Source organism: Oryctolagus cuniculus, chromosome 6 (assembly GCF_051225735.1).
Source record: "Oryctolagus cuniculus isolate XC-2025 breed Fujian yellow rabbit chromosome 6, ASM5122573v1, whole genome shotgun sequence".
In the NCBI taxonomy this organism is placed as follows: Eukaryota; Metazoa; Chordata; class Mammalia; order Lagomorpha; family Leporidae; genus Oryctolagus; species Oryctolagus cuniculus.
In genome coordinates, this window is record NC_142872.1 from 77,253,648 (window position 1) to 77,271,060 (window position 17,413).

Below are 17,413 nucleotides of genomic sequence, written 5' to 3' on the forward strand. Positions count from 1 at the left end.
CAAAATAATTACATCGCTTTGCTCTAGAAAGAACAATGAGAAAACTAGTCGTTTACATTTTGCTTATTTTCTGGCTTTAATACAACACATATTAAGATTTTTTCAATTCCAACTCATCAAAGAAATGATTAAGGCTTCACATTTTTATGACATGCCTTCACAAGACAGCTACATCTTAATGGTGTGATCTAAATGTGAAAATGATGCTTCTTTGAATGACTTTTCCCTCATCGGTGATTAACTGACCAGCTGTAGCCCAGTGACTCTGTGGGGTTGGCTCAAGTCAGTAACAAGGCCTGCAGACAGGACAGGTGCTTGTCTCAGGGTTAGAACTGAGCTGAATCCTGACCCTGATATTATCTCTGCAGCATCAAGCAAATTCTTTATTCTTTCTAATTCTCTGTTTTCTACCAATATAGCTCAGACCATAATAATTTCATTGCAGTGTGGCTGTGAAGGCTACAGGAGAGATTGGAGGGGGGTGTACTTAGTCATAGTGGGTAGGCACTTTTATCTTGCTAAGCTTTAGAAATACTGGGGATATGTCTGGGGCTTAGCATGTATTCTTTATCAACCCCAATTCTTATTTTCTATCTTCAAGATGAGAAGACATCTGACAGAAGACTGACAGATTCCACTGGTTGAAACAGCCAGATCCAGGAGTCTACACTGGGCTCTCTCATGTCTGAAAGAACAGATTAGTGAGACCTGCTATTGTTCTGATTATCATATACCAAACCCAGTGGTTTTCTTCAAAATGGCTGAAAGAGGCTATGGTTTGCTTTCCAACCAAATCCATCTGAGTTTGAGTCCTGCTTGCTCTTTTTGCTAGTTTTATGGTCTTGTGTGGGTTACTAACTTATCTGAGCACCGGTTTCCTCACCAGTTTAATTGGGCATGGTGATACAAGCTTCACATATTTGCGAATTTTATGAGATGAAGTAGACAAAGCATCATTGATTGTGTGTGACAGTGCAGATAGTTATTAGCCAATTACATCTGCTTACTGTATAATTATCTACTGAATAATGAGAGGAAATAGCAGAGTACAATTCCCAGACCACAGTAAAATGGATGCGATGAGTTCAGAGACATAGACAACATTAGTTTTATGAATATTAATAAAATATTTATGCAGCATAGCAAGTTAATTTTTAAACTTTTTTCAATAGAGCAAATCAAAGAATCATTTCATTTGCCCCTTCTTTTCATTCAGAACTTTGGATTCAGTAGTATTTTTGTCATGTGTCTAAAGGCCCCAGGACTTTTCATAGGCTGGTGACACCAGTTTCAACAAGGACTATTGAATTTTCTCTCCTACCATAGCCGTAAGGTACAGCAGTGGATACAATTATGCTTCCCTTGATGTAAGAAATGTTCATCATTTGAACTGCTGGATAGATAATCTCTCATGGAAGTATGATTTCGTCATTCTTTGATTTTAGATATTTTAGGCGTATCCTACTCTGCTTATAGACTTCAGCAGGTTATGCTGTGATCCTCCCTATAATACTCCCCTGGGCTTTTTGATTCTTCTTTTCTCATTTCTCAGCAATCTTCTTCTATTTTAAGAATGGTGAGCTATCTGCTTGCAGACTTAGCTCACAGCCATGCCTTTGCACATGCAGCGCTTGCCACTTGCATTGCCTTTTCTGAAAACTTTCCAGCAAATCTCAAGCTGATACTTCTTCCAGGAAATTAAAATATGATGGATAGACCCTCACATTGTTCCCACAGAAGCCTGTGTGTACCCCAGTCACAGTATCTTCCACTTATTTCATTGTGTCCCAGCAGGCCCAACTTGATGAAAGTTGGAAAGTGGGCCTGACACATGTGTGTTCTAGCTACCTGTTCTATGAATGAAAAAATTGTACTCCTCATTGCTTTCTTGTTTCTAATAGGATGATGCTCATTGAAATGCATGTTGGTGACGGATTTGCAGGATGATTAAAGATCCCCATCAGGGCAAGATGTACACACTTGGCAAAACCTAAGCTAGGAGCCTGGCTGGCTCAATTATACCTTTCTATGCATTGCCACAGGGTGTAGCACCTGTACACTAAGCACAGTGCACTTGGTGGCTAAAAGAAGTGATGTTGTGCATTAACAGTTATGCACCAACTCTTGTGACAGGAATGTGTACCGGGCACTGCCTGGCTTTCCTCTGGGGACTCAGGCCTTTCTGCAATAAATTTTGCTTCATTACCTGAATTTACATGGATTTTAATGCAGTGAGTATAAGTGGCAACCATTCCTAGTGATGTGTATATCTGGGTAGAAATGGGAAAATTACTGTTTGACATTAGGTAGGAAAAGCACACAAACAAAGGGCAAGAGTTAATTATTATTTTCCTTTTAAGAATTTGACTTATAGATAGATAGATAGATAGATACAAAAGTACTTGAAAAGTTCATGGCAAGTGGAATTACACATTTTTTGGTGCAACAAATTTTGAAATTCCTGCATATGATGAGTCTTCAAAAAGTTTATAAAAATGTATACTAGGAAAAAACTGTGTATGGACTTCATTCTTTTTCAAAATGAAAAAGAGGAGGAAACTAATTTGTCATAACTTAGTAACATTAGAGAACTAGTCTTTTAATTTCATTTCATATACTCAGTACCCACAGCAATTTTGGAAACAGGCAAATGGAGTTTACACCATTTGAGCTCACTAGATCCAGCTCAATTTCCTGGTAGGTACCCCTAGATCAAAGGCATCCCCGGTTCAAGTGTAGACCATACCAAAACCTGATGACTCCACAACTGGCAAAAAGTCTCATCTGGTTGGGGTGAAAAATGAGCCAAGAAGACCAGTTGTCAGGATACAAATGCATCAGAACTCTTTGCAAGCTTGAGTGTACTCTGGCTACCTGATCGTGGCACCTTCCAGAGCTGTGGTTTCTATGGGAATGATGATCCCAGTCTGTACACAGCAGCCTGAGAAAGACCACAGCAAAGCTCATTATCAATGTTTATTTCCTACCATACACCAAATGTACAGCACTGAACACAATTTTGTTGCTTTGATGTAAGAAATATTAATTGTTTGATAAACAGTATACAAACAAACTACTTCAAATTAAAAAAATGCATACATCATTGCCTTTTTGTTGTTTACAAAAGACCCAATTTACAGTATCAATCATCAACATAGTTGAAATGAAAAAAAAATTCAGTGCACATTACAAAACACAGCCAGTACAAAGGAGGCAAATAAATACAAACGTAGTCACAAAACATTTTGCTCAAACTATGCAAACACAAATAAATTAACCTGAAGTCATAGTAAATTATAGTAATAAATACATAGGTTGGTAAGAGATTTCTTTTAAATTAAATAAAATATATAACAAACCTGTTAAAATATTTAGCAAATTAAATTTTTGTCTTTGTAATAACTGAACTCATTTGTATCATCTATGAAGTACTGTATAGCAAAATGTTTGCAAATACATAACTTTAATAGAAAATTTTGTTTGGTGTTCCATTTATAATAGACAGCACATACGGTAGCTCTTTTTTTCTTTAAAATTGATTTTTAAATAAACACCATTCCTACCTAAGAACAGACATCTCATTTTCACTAAACTAAGATTCAAGAGTTCAAATGAACCCCAAACCAAAGATAAGCCCCACTTAATGCATAACAGTGACCAAAGTTTTATGAGCGTGGAATTACTGTTGAGTATTACTCTTCATTTGTGCAGGTAACAGTAACAACATCAAGCTTGTGAATGCCATCACATTCAATCTAAATATCCATGAGGCTAATCAAAAATAAACACTTTTGTTATAGCACAGAAAATTAAGCCCACACCAAGTTCATGTGTACATTTACACAGAGGCACATCTGCACATGAAATGTGTGTGCACACCAAAAAGGCAGTTTAGCTGGTTGTCTATACCTTTTCCTTAAAAAAAATAAATATAAAAAAACCTTTGAAACAATGCTTAACTACTTTACAATCCCTGAAATAGACATTGCCTTTACTATAGCAACTACAAAACTCTGACCCATTCACGAACTCACAATTGCGGGCTCAATTTCATGTGTGGTTCAATGTGTCTTGTGACTGTGCCCGAAAGTATGGTGTGTGTGAGGGTATATATGTGTGCATGTGTACGTGTGTGTATTTTGTAGCTCTTGTAGTTCTAGGGCAAAATTTTTTTTATTTTACCACATTGAAAGTTGTCTTGTTTTCCAAAGAAGATAAGACCAATGTTGCCAGTATTCAAATAAATCACTAAGATTGGAGTTACCATGTTTTTCATGTCTTACTCTATTTTCCTCTCCTTTCCAGTCAACCCAGTAAGATAAATGCTATTTCAGGGGATATGGTATCTACAAAGTTTTCCATTTGGATGCGTTTGTATTTGCTAAGTACAAGTCTACACCAATATTGTCACTTGTGTATTGTACCAACATATGGCAGGAAAGCCTGGCTGGTCACATCAACTCTTATTTCTCATCTTGGGCTAAGAGTTGCCAACTATCTGTATGACTTGAAAAACAAACAGAAAATCTGCATCGCTAAAAAGCTTGTGTTTCTTTAAAACATTTCAAATAAATAATTCATATTAACTAAAACCATACAGCCAAGTCGAATACTTTGCTGATTGCTATATTTAATTATTGCTAACAAATTCTGAGCAGGCTGTTTTCCAGCATCCTGTGCTTGTGTGAGTGCAGATTGCCCACAAGTGGGCGCCATTTATCTTCTTATTCTTTCCACGCAACTCACCTTACCGCAAACTCATAAATACAAAAACTAGGGGAAGGTTGGGGGGGGAGGGGCAGCAGGGGAAGAACTGTGCAATAGAAATCGAACTCGGCCATAGTGCAGTCCTTAGACAAGGATTTTCTTTCACACCTTCTTGTTTTCTCATTTAAACCCAGCGAGATAGGTGATTTGAGAATAGCATTTCTATGTAAATCCTATTGGAAAATAAATTAATAAACACACTTGTAAAAATATGGCAGACTTCAAAATGCAGTTAAAAGATAAAAAACTCTTTGATTAGTAATAAATAAAATATAAAAATGTCACATTTATTTTACATATACTTTACAAAAGAAAGAGTGCAATGAAGAAATAAAAGAAAAACATATGAAAATAAATAAGATCTAAGAATTGACTGCATTGCTTTTAATCCAAAGAGTCTATCATAGTTTTCCTTTCTTTTTTCGTGTAAGCTGGGGAAAAAAAATTAGTGCAATGTTGCGGTTGTAAATGCAGTAGGGCAAGCTCCATGCCTTAGCAGTACACAGACCCCGGACAGATCCATCTGGAGTTTACTGCTGTTGGTGACTCCTGTGGCCAGGCAGCGCTGTGATCCTACACATGGATGCCCTTCACTGCCTGTTTGATACTTTCCAGTAGAGCTTTGCATTCCGGGGAATAGTCCCGCTCCAGATTGCTGTACATGTCTGTGAGTGTATTTACATATGCTTCGAAATTCTGCTCACTGATAGGTCCCTAAATGGAGACAAAACACATTGAGCCAATCACAAGGGTTCAGGCTGAGGCAAAGAAGGGCCACCCAACACCCAGAAATTTTGGGAGCCCAGGAGTATAGGAAGAAAGGCTTGGATCCATGTGACTGCCAGTTGAGAGGACTGAGAAGGATTGAGTATGTGTTGAGATTCACCTGTTCTTGATGAACCTTGATTGTGCAGTATTGGAACTCAGTTTGGAACCATGTAAAACATGTATCTAGCTGCTGAGCTGGAATCCTTAAACCTTAAACTCAGCCACAATTGCATGTGCTCAGCCCAGAAAAGCTCTCTTGGTTGAGGAGGGTGAAAGTAGGAGAGGCTGGGGAGGAAGGTTGGTTCCTTTAGAGCACTGTGCTGGAATTTAAGAAATGTGAGATTCCGGAAGGTTGCTCATTATCCAGCTTTGGTGGAAACCTTTCCTCCTCCATCCTCAGACACCTTTTGTTGATTTTTCCCTGTGGTATTTTTATATAATTTTCAAGTTCTCTATCTGCCTTCTGATAGACTAGCAACTCCATAGTCAAGGCTTGTTAATCTGTTATCCTTTTGGTATCTGCCTTGTCTAAAGTGATGCTCTGCAGAGTGCCCACTGGGAGACAAATGACACACAGGAAATGCTATGCCACCATTGCTGGGGCCTCCATGTCCCCATCATTTTGAAAACACAAGGGGCTAGAAAGAAAGGATTTTAAGAGGTCTAAATAGAGGTCCATGCTGTGGTGCAGCAGGTTAAGCTGTTGCCTGCAATACAGGCATCCCATAGGAGCATTGGTTCAAATCCTGGTTACTCTACTTCCAATTCAGCTCCCTTCTAATGTGTCTTGGAAAGCTGTGGAAGATGGTCCAAGTACTTGGGACCCTGCCACCCACATGAGAGACCAGGATGGAGTTCGAGGCTCCTGGTTTCAGCCTGGCCCAGACCTAAATGCTTCAGCCATTTGGGGGAGTGAACCAGCATACAGAAGACCTCTTTCTCTTTCTCTGTAATTCTGCATTTCAAATAATTAAAAATGAAATCTCAAAAAAGGCTACTATAGATATTTAGTATATTATTGTTATTGCCACTATTTAGATAGTTAACTTTCTAAATGTGAAGATTGGTTGAGCTGAGTGAAGTACTGACCTAAATTATTAGTATTGGTCAATTATGATTTGTTGTTCCTTTTTAGTTTCTGCCTTTGCTGTACCAAGTATTTCTTGGAGAACAGTGTAAGTGGATGAGAACTCCAGTTGCAGAGTGGATAAAGGCACCACCAGAAAGCCAGTCCATTTAACTCGTGGTAGCTTTAAAGCCTTAATCAAACAATGGAATCATGAGGCCGGCGCCATGGCTCACTTGGTTAATCCTCCACCTGCGGCACCAGCATCCCATGTGGGTGCCAGGTTCTAGTGGAGGATGGCCCAAGTGCTTGGGCCGTGCACCCGCATGGGGGACCAGGAGGAAGCATCTGGCTCCTAGCTTCGGATCGGTGCAGCGCTGGCCATAGTGGCCATTTGGGGAGTGAACCAACGGAAGGAAGACCTTTCTCTCTGTCTCTCTCTCTCACTGTTTGTAACTCTACCTGTCAAAAGAAAAAAAAAATGGAATCCTTCTGAGCCTTGATTTCTTCAACTACAGAATGGGAATATCAAAGCTCACTTGATGATCTTGTGAACATTACACATGATCAACCATACAAGTCACCCTAGAGTGTCTTGGATCACAGGATGTCTTTTTTAATGGCCCTGGCAAGGAGGAAAATATTAAGGAAAACACATTTGTCATACAATTATTACCTTAATACTAGTCATAAATAAATAATAATTTCTTTTCCATTGTACTCATTATTACATTATTGATATTTGGGGGAGCTCAAGAAGCACATTCAGAATTAGTTAAGATGGGGGCTCCATGCTGAGAAGGTGGATAAATTGAGGGATTTACTGCTTTAAGAAAAACCAATTATATTTCCTCATCATGTTGCTGCTTCATAAAACTGTTTCATAGATAAATGGGGCTACTTCAGAAAAGTTGTTCTAAGAAAGTAATCTCTGGGGGCTGGCACTGTGGCATAGCAGGCAAAGCTACCTCCTACGGAGTTGGCATCCCATATGGGCTCTGATTCAAGTTCTAGCTTCTCTGCTTCCAATCCAGCTGGATACAAATGTGCCTAGGAAAGCAGTGGAGGATGGTTCAAGTCCTTGAGCTCCTGCACCCATGTGGGAGAACCGAAAGAAACTCCTGGCTCCTGGCTTTGGGCTGGCCCAGCCCTGGCTATTGTGGCCATTCAGAGAGTGAACCAGCAGATGGAAGTTTGATCTCTCTTTCTTCTCTCTCTCTCTCCCTCTTTCTCTCTCTCTAACTCTGCCTTTCAAATAAGCAGATAAATCTTAAGTGAGCGCTGAAAACATTAAAAGCATTTAACAGTATAACCCCTCCTCCAAAGACATATTCATGAAAAGGAGAAGGAGACAATTTTTTTATGCATTCTAAGTAGTTGAATACCTAAAATACAGGTTTAGATTCCAGAAATAAGGCTGTATAGCTCACTTTCACAGTTTTTACTCTGTAAGGGGAGAACTAAAGTAGGAAAAAAACACCACATCTACTGGGGTTACTGAGTAGAGTGGGTGATGCCAATGACTGGCAATATCTTCCCCTTGTAAATATATTTTCAGTTAAGGAAGTCTGGCATTCAAATTTCATATTACCTCATAAAGCAAACTTCATATTAAAAGGTATCTTGAAGTGATCCTGGTCTTTAGGTCTTTACAAAAAAAGCCTGACCTTCATCTAATTTAAACATACAAGGGTATTTCCAAAAGTTCACAGGAAAAATGGAATTAAAGACAAGTTTATGTTGGTCCAAAAGTATTTGAAATCCTGAATTATTTTTTTTTTCATAGTATGCATTTTCCATGAACTTTTGGAGGATCCCTTATCTGCATCTAACTATGTTAATAGTGAAGGAGGTGATTGTTAAGTGAGAACATGATGAAACTGTGGTAACTCTGACTGTTGACAGATCTCCTCAAAGTTATGTATGTCTAACTGGCAGCCCTGTGGGTAACTGCAGGATGATGTTGAAGACACTTGTCAAGGAACCACAAAATTTTGACCTTGGACTTACCATTTGTGGAAGCTGGATGTCAGCGAGGCTTGAAATGAGAGCTTGGCTCAACCCTGCTAGCTCCTTCAGTAGGCTCTCATTGTTCTGTTCTATGAGTTTGTTCTCCTCCTCTATTGTCTTTAAATTGCTCTCCATGGATGTGATCTACAATGGAAATAATGTGGGAATATGAGTAGAGCTTGGGAAGTGTACAAAAGCCTTCCCTTTGGAGGAAAATGCATTAGTTGAATATAAATGCCAAGGATGCACCGTTACAACTTCTCTGCATGAAAGTGCGTGCCCTTTTATGGCTTTAAGTGTTCGAACATATTCCCATATTTATAACTTCAGCCCAGACTTCTCCAATTGCACACTCAACTCCTCCCACAAGGCTGTATAACAGGTATTTAAGCCCATTGTGCCCAGAAATAAACCTTTGCTGTCCCCCCAAACCTGCTCTACCCATAGTTGTCCCGTTTCCAGCCATGGCAACTTGTGTGCCGCTCAGATTTTGGGGCATCCTTTTAGTGCTTTTTCTCTCAGACCGCAAATCCACTGGGCACTTCCATAGTATACCCAGGATAGGATTATTTGTGCCACCTGCATGGCTGCCACCTGGGCCCAGACAACAGGGTGGTTGTATCACCACCGCGTGGGTGGTTCTGTTTCTACCTTGGCTCCTTACAGTCTCTTCTTGATCCTTCCTCAACAGACTCCAGAACAAATCCATTATAAGTCATCGTGTTATCCTTTAGCTCAAACCCACCAATGATTCTGAATTCACTCACAAAAAAATCCCCATGTTCTTTAAAATGGCCTAGGAGAGACCACTCATGTGAACAAGGGATCGGCCTTGTGCCCCCACTGGGGTTCTCCTGCCATGACCCGCTTCCTGCTCAGCCCACGCACCAGCAGACTCACTCCCTCTTTGCTGTTTCTCACATCTCAGGGCCTGAATGAAATTCAGGACTTTGGAACTTGCTGGTTTTTGTGCCTGAATCACTTTTCCCCTACACGTGTCTGGTTAATTCCTTCCTCCTCAACTGTTTGCTGAGACGTTGCCTTCTTCCTGGGGCCCATCTGTCCTACTGAGAACTGAAATCCAGCCTCTCATCTACCCTCTCCCCCTTCTAGCAAACAGCAAAATCTATCATGAGTGAGGTTTGATTCATTGTTTGCTTCCCCGTTCTAGAATTTAAGCTCCATGAGGACAGAGCCCCCTGGTGTTCTTTGCTGATGGTTCTCAAGAAAAATTCCTGTGTTTCCAAATCAAACCATCAAGTTCTTTTGTGGGTTCACTGACCATCAATGAGAGACTGTGCAAATGGTCATGCATTTTGGATGCCTTAAAATGCTTTGTCTGCAGCTGCTGTGTGCCAAGTCTGGCAAGACTCAGTAACCACTGTGGTATAAAAACCCTGCACTCAAGATGGGAGAGTGGAACAGGGGAAAGATCCTTTAAAAATGGGATGGGAGAGGGAGTGGGAGACAGGATGGTTGTGGGTGGGAGGGAGGTTATGGGGGAAAAGCTGCTATATTTCAAAAGCTGTACTTTGGAAATTTATATTTATTAAATAAAAGTTGAAAAGAAAAAAATAAAATATATACCCCCCAAAATTATCCTTTGTCTCATTTGTTTTCTTCTGTGTTTTTGCAATAGTTATTATTAGCGATAAAAAAAACTCCTGGACAAAACTTTCAACTTCCATTTGAATAAATTTAATCAGGAGATGGGGCAGACATTATAAAGGAAAAGGCAGGATTAAGAAATTGCTTGGATATTGGGGGGTAAAGAATTCATTCAAGAAAATATCCAGTAAGATCTGTTTTTGACAAATATGGACACATTCAAAGGTGTAATCAAGTTTAGAGGTAGCTATGTTTTACTTGAAGTTTTTAAAATAAGATAAAAGCTTCTCATTATGAATTTTTCTAAAGCCCTGCATGTTCCACAGGACTCTTTAATTGTAGGATCATCTGCTCTATTTGCTTATAGAACTTTTGAAGTAATTGGGGCAAACATAAGTAACTCTGAATACACTGATGACCCAGGAAGATCCACCCATTTAGTTTACAATTATTCTGTAATCAGTGTATTCCTTCTTCGGTATCAGTATATTTTCAGATGCAAAACTTTAAAACATTATTATTTTTTAAGGAAAAAATTTCCACTTATAATAGTATCTAAAAATAAATTACCTAGGAATAAATCTAACAAAGGAAATAAAAGACGCACATATGGAAAATTGTAGAACACAAAATCATTGCTATTATAAGATGACTACTTTACTTTACCTGGGTCTGAAGTTTCATCATATCTGCTTCAATTTTAAGGTTGGATTCATTCAGTTCCTTGATTTCTTCATCCAAATGCCGAATTTCTTCATCACTCTCTATACCTAAAAGAAGAGTCAAGCTGTTTTAGTTCAACCTGAAAATATAAAGACTGGGACAATGATGAGTTCTTTAATGTTTAATTTGTGCTTTGCTGGTTGAAAATGAGACTTTAGTTGGAAATACTTTTACCCAAAAACATAAACCCAGAATTCTGGAAAAGAGGGAGGAGGAGTTAAGGAATGTAATTCCTTTGTAGGAAAGGAAAGAGAGGAGTAGAACAGCATCGCAGGTTCCTGTGGCTCAGCTATATTCCAGGAGTGTTGATATTCTCCTCACTCAAAATTTCTGATTCTCATGGCACAGCACCATGGGGCACAGCCCACTGCTCCTTTTTCACACACATAAAGACAGTGAGCATCAGAGAGGTTAAATACAGCCTTAAGAATCACTGACAGAAGCTAAATGACCTGCCTAAATTCACAATCAGAGACAGAGCTGGAGTTAAACTCCGATGCACATGCATTCTCTTGTCCACACATTGCAAGGACAGTCAGGAAATGAATTATTCTAAGTAACTAAGTATCTTGGAGCTAGACCTTATCACCTACTCTGGACGCAGAGCTGGGTTTGCTGGTAATGGGTCAGTGTGCAGGGTCGCACAGTCAGGTTCTCTATGTTGTCTTGTGTGAGAAACACACATGATCTAGTGAATGACTATTTACTTTGGAGACTGAATGCTGGCCTTGACTCTTTGTTCTTGAATTTGGACAGCTCCAGCTTCCTCTTCTGTAAAGTAATATTCCACCTGAGGCAATAGTATTTCTAACATAGCATCTGGAGAGGCAGACGAGAAGCAATATGAACAAAGAGGTCTCAGGGAAACAAGCAGGGTGCAGTGAGGACCCTCACTGGAAAAGGCTCACTTCTTCTGAGCCTTTGCAGGAGAGAAAGAGACAAGGAGAATCCAGGGGCTGAGCTGTGCCTTTCAGGAAGCAGAAGGCAGCCATGCATGGTGGGAAGGAAGTGGATGCTCCAAGGTGAGTGATGGGGAGCAGGTCATGGGGCCTCATGGGGAGCTTGGGCTTACTCCAAGTACACCAGGAACCAGTGGAGGGTTTTAAGTACAGGAGTTAGTGTGAGCTGGCTGACTTCTACAAAATGTAACTTGAACTTTTAGTGGAGAATGCACTGAAGGAGAGGCAGGTGGGTGCTGTGGTGCTGCTCTGTGATGGGGAAGATAGGGCAGTTCTTGCAGCAGCATAGTTAAAAGTTTGGTTTTGGCTAAATTAAGGGTACTTGTGACAGCTGGGCTCTTGGTACCAGGATTTACTTAGGATTAGGTTTTCCTGATGCCCAGTGTCAGTGAAGACACGCAAGCCTCTTAGTGAAGACAGGACCATTTGGAAGATGCTCAGTATCAACAGGGGACTGGAGTTAATGGGGATGCTATGACCATCAGATGGGAACCTCAAAAACAAACATCATCATCTCATCTAATACACAACAGACTCTCCACGAATTCTCATGAAATTAATACATGAGTGAACTAGTGGTTTCTGGGATTTGGAGAGATATTTTAGCCACAGGGTCAGGTTTAGTAAACTTGTGTTTTCATGTGTGTGATTTTCTCTGTTGACACATTACTGTATCTGAGACATGCAGCCGCCAATCTCCTCCCTCAACACATGACCTCTAACAGCCTTCTTTTTTCTCAGCAGATTTTGAGTTTCTCTGAGTACTAACTCATTTGAGCCTCTTAAGAAAGCCCTGAGGTAGAAACACTTAAGACTTCATTATATGATGGGAAAACCAAGGTACAAAGTAAATGGGAGAGCTGCGATTCCAGCACAGCTTCTCTGGTTCCAGACTGTGTTCTCTTAGACCAGATGGCAGTCCGCCCTGTGACCTGCAGTTCCGCTTTCTGCAGTTTCATTCATCCACGGTCAACTGCAGTCCGAAAAATATTAAATGGAAAATTCCAGAAATAATTTAGAAATTGTAAGTAACTTTTATGGCAGCATATTGTTGCCATTGTCTGACTTGGTTATTGTTATTTTTAATCTTTTACTGCACTTAATTTATAAATTAAACTTTATCATAGGTGTGTTTAGGAAAAAGCATGGTATGGGATACACAGGTATTATCTCCAGTACAAGGCATCCAGTGGGGACTTGGAACACAACCATCATGAATAAATGGGGGACTACTCCAATGTCACCTTTACTCACAGACAATCTGTTCTCAGAGTATCAGTCAAAAGTGCTCACGGATGTTCTTTTACTGACACTCTCGTAGCAGGATATGAGACATCTAGGTATTGCTGGGAAGCAAGGAAGCCATATAAACTTTCCACTAAATGTTTTACTTAATTATTCAACAACCCTGCTTTTTTATAGAGTTTATGTAACTCAAAGTGAGAAAATATGCTTTCTTTTCATTCAATTATTCTGATTTTTACTTGATACAAATCTGTTCCTAATTTGCATAATTAGAGATGATGTAATTTATACTATATATTCCATCTAATTATACAAGTGATTATAAACCTGCATATAACAGGGGTTATGTGCTCAACTTATAAAGGATTTTAAGTTGTTATTTTTAGATATTATACTAATGAAACATATTTGAAACAAACTATTATATTTCTTGAGTGAAATTCTATTTTTATATTGCATTTACGGACTAAAATTTTACTTCTTTTTTAATTAGAGGAAAATGAATTAGTGTAAAGTTGATTATTTTTGTTTAAAGGAGCAGAGAGGATTAACATCTTAGAAACGAGGGGCCAGTATTGTGGGGCGGAGTGTTCAGCCACTGCTTGTGATGCCAGCATACCGTATCAGAATGCAGGTTTGAGTCTGGTTGCTATGCATCCAATCCTGCTACCTGCTAATCAGTCTGGAAAATCAGTGGAAGGTGGCCCAACTGTTTAGGCCCTTGCCTCCCATGTGGGAGACCAGGATGGAATTCCTGGCTTCTCACTTCAGCCTGAACTAGCCCCAGCTGTTGTGGCCATATGGGGAGTGAACTAGCAGATGGAAGATCTCTCTTTCCCTCCCTCCTGCAACCCCTTCTTCTCTCCCTCTGTCACTCTGCCTTTTAAATAAATAAGTAAACTTAAAACATAAAGGACAGATGTAATAATATCTAGAACACATAGGTTTGCCACATGAGAGGAGCTACATCTACTGAATGTAAGACTCTACACACAGGCCACTCATTGTAGCTTTTACCTTTCTCCATAACACACAAAACAGTAAGCGTTCTTTCTTACACAAATTAGCTAATTTTATTATCAATGACTAGTAGTGGTCTTTTAAAAAATTAGTGTGGCAATTTAAACATGACAAAAATGGAGAACTGAAGACCAATTCTTCTAACATCAGTGTGCACTGGTCTGTAGGTAACCTTATTCTCCTGAAACATTATCTAATTCAACTAATTGTATGAATGGTTTGTACCTAGTTTAACTTAATACAGTATGCTAAGGTTAAAGTCTTATGCATTTTATATATATATATATATATATTAATATTGCCTTTCATTTTACAACCTCTTATTTTTTCTTAATGCTGCAGCAGATCCTATTATAATTTATAGGTGTATCTTATTTATTTATTTATTTGAAAGGCATAAGGAGAGAGAGGGGAGAGAGAGAGAGAGAGAGAGAGAGAGAGAGAGAGAGAGAGAAATCCCATCTATTGGTTCTCTCCCCAGATGTCTGCAAAGCACTAGAGCTAGGCACCCAGTCCATGTCTCCCACTTGAGCCAACACTGCTGCCTCCCAGGGACTGTGTAAGTGGGAAACTAGAATCATGATTCACAGCTGGGAGTCAAAACCAGGAACTTCAATGTGGGATTCCTGTGTTCTTATTAGTGTCTTAACTGCTAGGCCAAATGCCTACCATCACTTTATGTGTTACTGCAATTTGATTTTGTTTTTCTATGTATAGCTGAAGGAGTGTTGGGTTATACCTGCTTTGAAGAGCATCCAGGAAACAATTATTGTGGCCACACTTTAAGGTCAGGGACCATAGGACAGAATGTGGTTAGAGCAGGGCCTGTATCATGTTAGGTCCTTGCTGACCCTCAACTGCCCATGGACCTGAACTCAAGTGAGTTTCTCTTCACGCACAAGTCATTGTAGCTTCTTCAGCTGCTCTACATCCTCTGAACACTCAGCAGAAGATGCTGGATTTAGCGAGGAGCTGCTGAAGCTTCAGTGTGAGTTCAGCCCAGTGCTCCCAGGTTACTGTGCGAGCCTGCCATGCATTCAAGCAGACCCCAACCACAGCCCCTGATAAAGCTCTGTCCCAAGCTGATGCAAGGACATTGGCTTACTGTTCTGCTCTTCTCTTTATTAGGAGCAACCTGTGAGTTACATTATATTTAGAGTAAAGATGTGCTTGAGTACTCATGGAAAATATCTTCCTCACGCACTTGGATCTACTAAGAGTTTTACTCTGAATTTACTGACTGAGAATGTATTCTCAATTGATTATTTCATCCTTTTTCTTTGACCTCTAAAAGGCAAAGTTAGAGTTGAGATCCCTACTTGCATGACAAATAGCTTACTTCACACATTCTTTCTATGGTCCTCAGGCTTGCCTCATCCGGCTTTCTTATATTTGATTGTCCTTACCTAATATTTGGAGTTAATTTTTTTTCTTTTTTTTAACTTTTATTTAATGAGTATAAATTTCCAAAGTACAGCTTATGGATTACAATGGCTCCCCCTGCCCATAACTTCCCTCCCACCCGCAACCCTCCCCTTTCCCACTTCCTCTCCCCTTCCATTCACATCAAGATTCATTTTCAATTATTTTTATATACAGAAGATCCATTTAGCATATATTAAGTAAAGGTTTCAACAGTTTGCACCCAAATAGAAACACAAAGTGAAAAATACTGTTTGAGTACTAGTTATAGCATTAAATCACAATGTACAGCACATTAAGGACAGAGATCCTACATGAGGAGTAAGTGCACAGTGACTCCTGTTGTTGACTTAACAAATTGACACTCTTGTTTATGGCATCAGTAATCACCCTAGGCTCTTGTCATGAGCTGCCAAGGCTATGGAAGCCTTTTGAGTTCCCCGACTCTGATCATATTTAGACAAGGTCGTAGTCAAAGTGGAGGTTCTCTCCTCCCTTCAGAGAAAGGTACTTCCTTCTTTGATGACCTGTTCTTTCCACTGGGATCTCACTCGTGGAGATCTTTCATTTAGGTTTTTTTTTTTTCCCCAGAGTGTCTTGGCTTTCCATGCCTGAAATACTCTCATGGGCTTTTCAGCCGGATCCGCATGCCTTAAGGGCTGATTCTGAGGCCAGGGTGCTGTTTAGGACATCTGACATTCTATGGGTCTGCTGTGTATCTCGCTTCCCATGTTGGATCATTCTCTCCCTTTTTTATTCTATCAGTTAGTATTTGCAGACATTGTTCTTGTTTATGTGATCCCTTTGGTTCTTAGTCCTATCATTATGATCAATTGTGAACAGAAGTTGATCACTGGGACTAGTGAGATGGCATTGGTACATGCCACCTTGATGGGATTGAATTGGAATCCCCTAGTATGTTTCTAACTCTACCATTTGGGGCAAGTCAGCTTGAGCATGTCCCAAATTGTACATCTCTTCCCTCTCTTATTCCCACTCTTATATTTAACAGCGATCACTTTTCAGTTAAGTTTCAACACTTGAGAATAACTATGTATTGATTATAGAATTCAACCAAAAGTATTAAGTAGAACAAACAAAAAAAATACTAAGAGGGATAACATATTAAGTTGTTCATCAACAGTCAGGACAAGGGCTGATCAAGTCACCGTTTCTCATAGTGTTCATTTCACTTTAACAGGTTTCCTTTTTGGTGCTCAGTTAGTTGTCACCGATCAGGGAGAACATATGGTATTTGTCCCTTTGGGACTGGCTTATTTCACTCAACATAATGCTTTCCAGATTCCTAACAGGGATCATTTTTCAGTTAAAATTTAAACACCTAAGAATAATTGTGTGTTAATTAAAGAGTTCAACCAATAGTACTAGAACAAAAAAAAAATACTAAAATGGATAAAGGATTACATTGTACATCAACCATCAGGACAAGACCTGATCAAGTCACTGTTTCTCATAGTGTTCATTTCACTTCAACAAGTTTCCCCTTTGGTGTTCAGTTAGTTGTCGCCAATCAGGGAGAACATATGATATTTGTCCCTTTGGGACTGGCTTAATTCACTCAGCATGATGTTTTCCAAATTCCTCCATTTTGTTGCAAATGACCGGGTTTCATTGTTTTTGACTGCTGTATAGTATTCTATAGAGTACATGTCCCATAATTTCTTTATCCAGTCTACTGTTGGGCATTTAAGTTGGTTCCAGGTCTTAGCTATTGTGAATTGAGCTGCAATAAACATTAAGGTGCAGACAGCTTTTTTGTTTGCCAATTTAATTTCCTTTGGGTAAATTCCAAGGAGTGGTATGG

The 17,413-nt window shown here is 39.5% G+C and overlaps 1 protein-coding gene across 2 annotated transcripts in view; it reads right to left on the reverse strand.

Moving 5' to 3' along the window:
* Positions 1–2,963: 2,963 nt before the first annotated feature.
* Positions 2,964–17,413, reverse strand: part of ST18 (ST18 C2H2C-type zinc finger transcription factor) — a 159,863-nt gene continuing 145,413 nt past the window's right edge. For both annotated transcript variants that reach the window (XM_017341297.4, XM_017341299.4), the window contains 3 exons: positions 10,886–10,989; positions 8,612–8,755; positions 2,964–5,481 (listed from right to left, as the gene is read on the reverse strand). In XM_017341297.4, the coding sequence (XP_017196786.3) occupies positions 5,341–5,481; positions 8,612–8,755; positions 10,886–10,989 (389 nt within the window). In that variant the 3' untranslated portion in view covers positions 2,964–5,340. The remainder of the gene's footprint in view (positions 5,482–8,611; positions 8,756–10,885; positions 10,990–17,413) is intronic.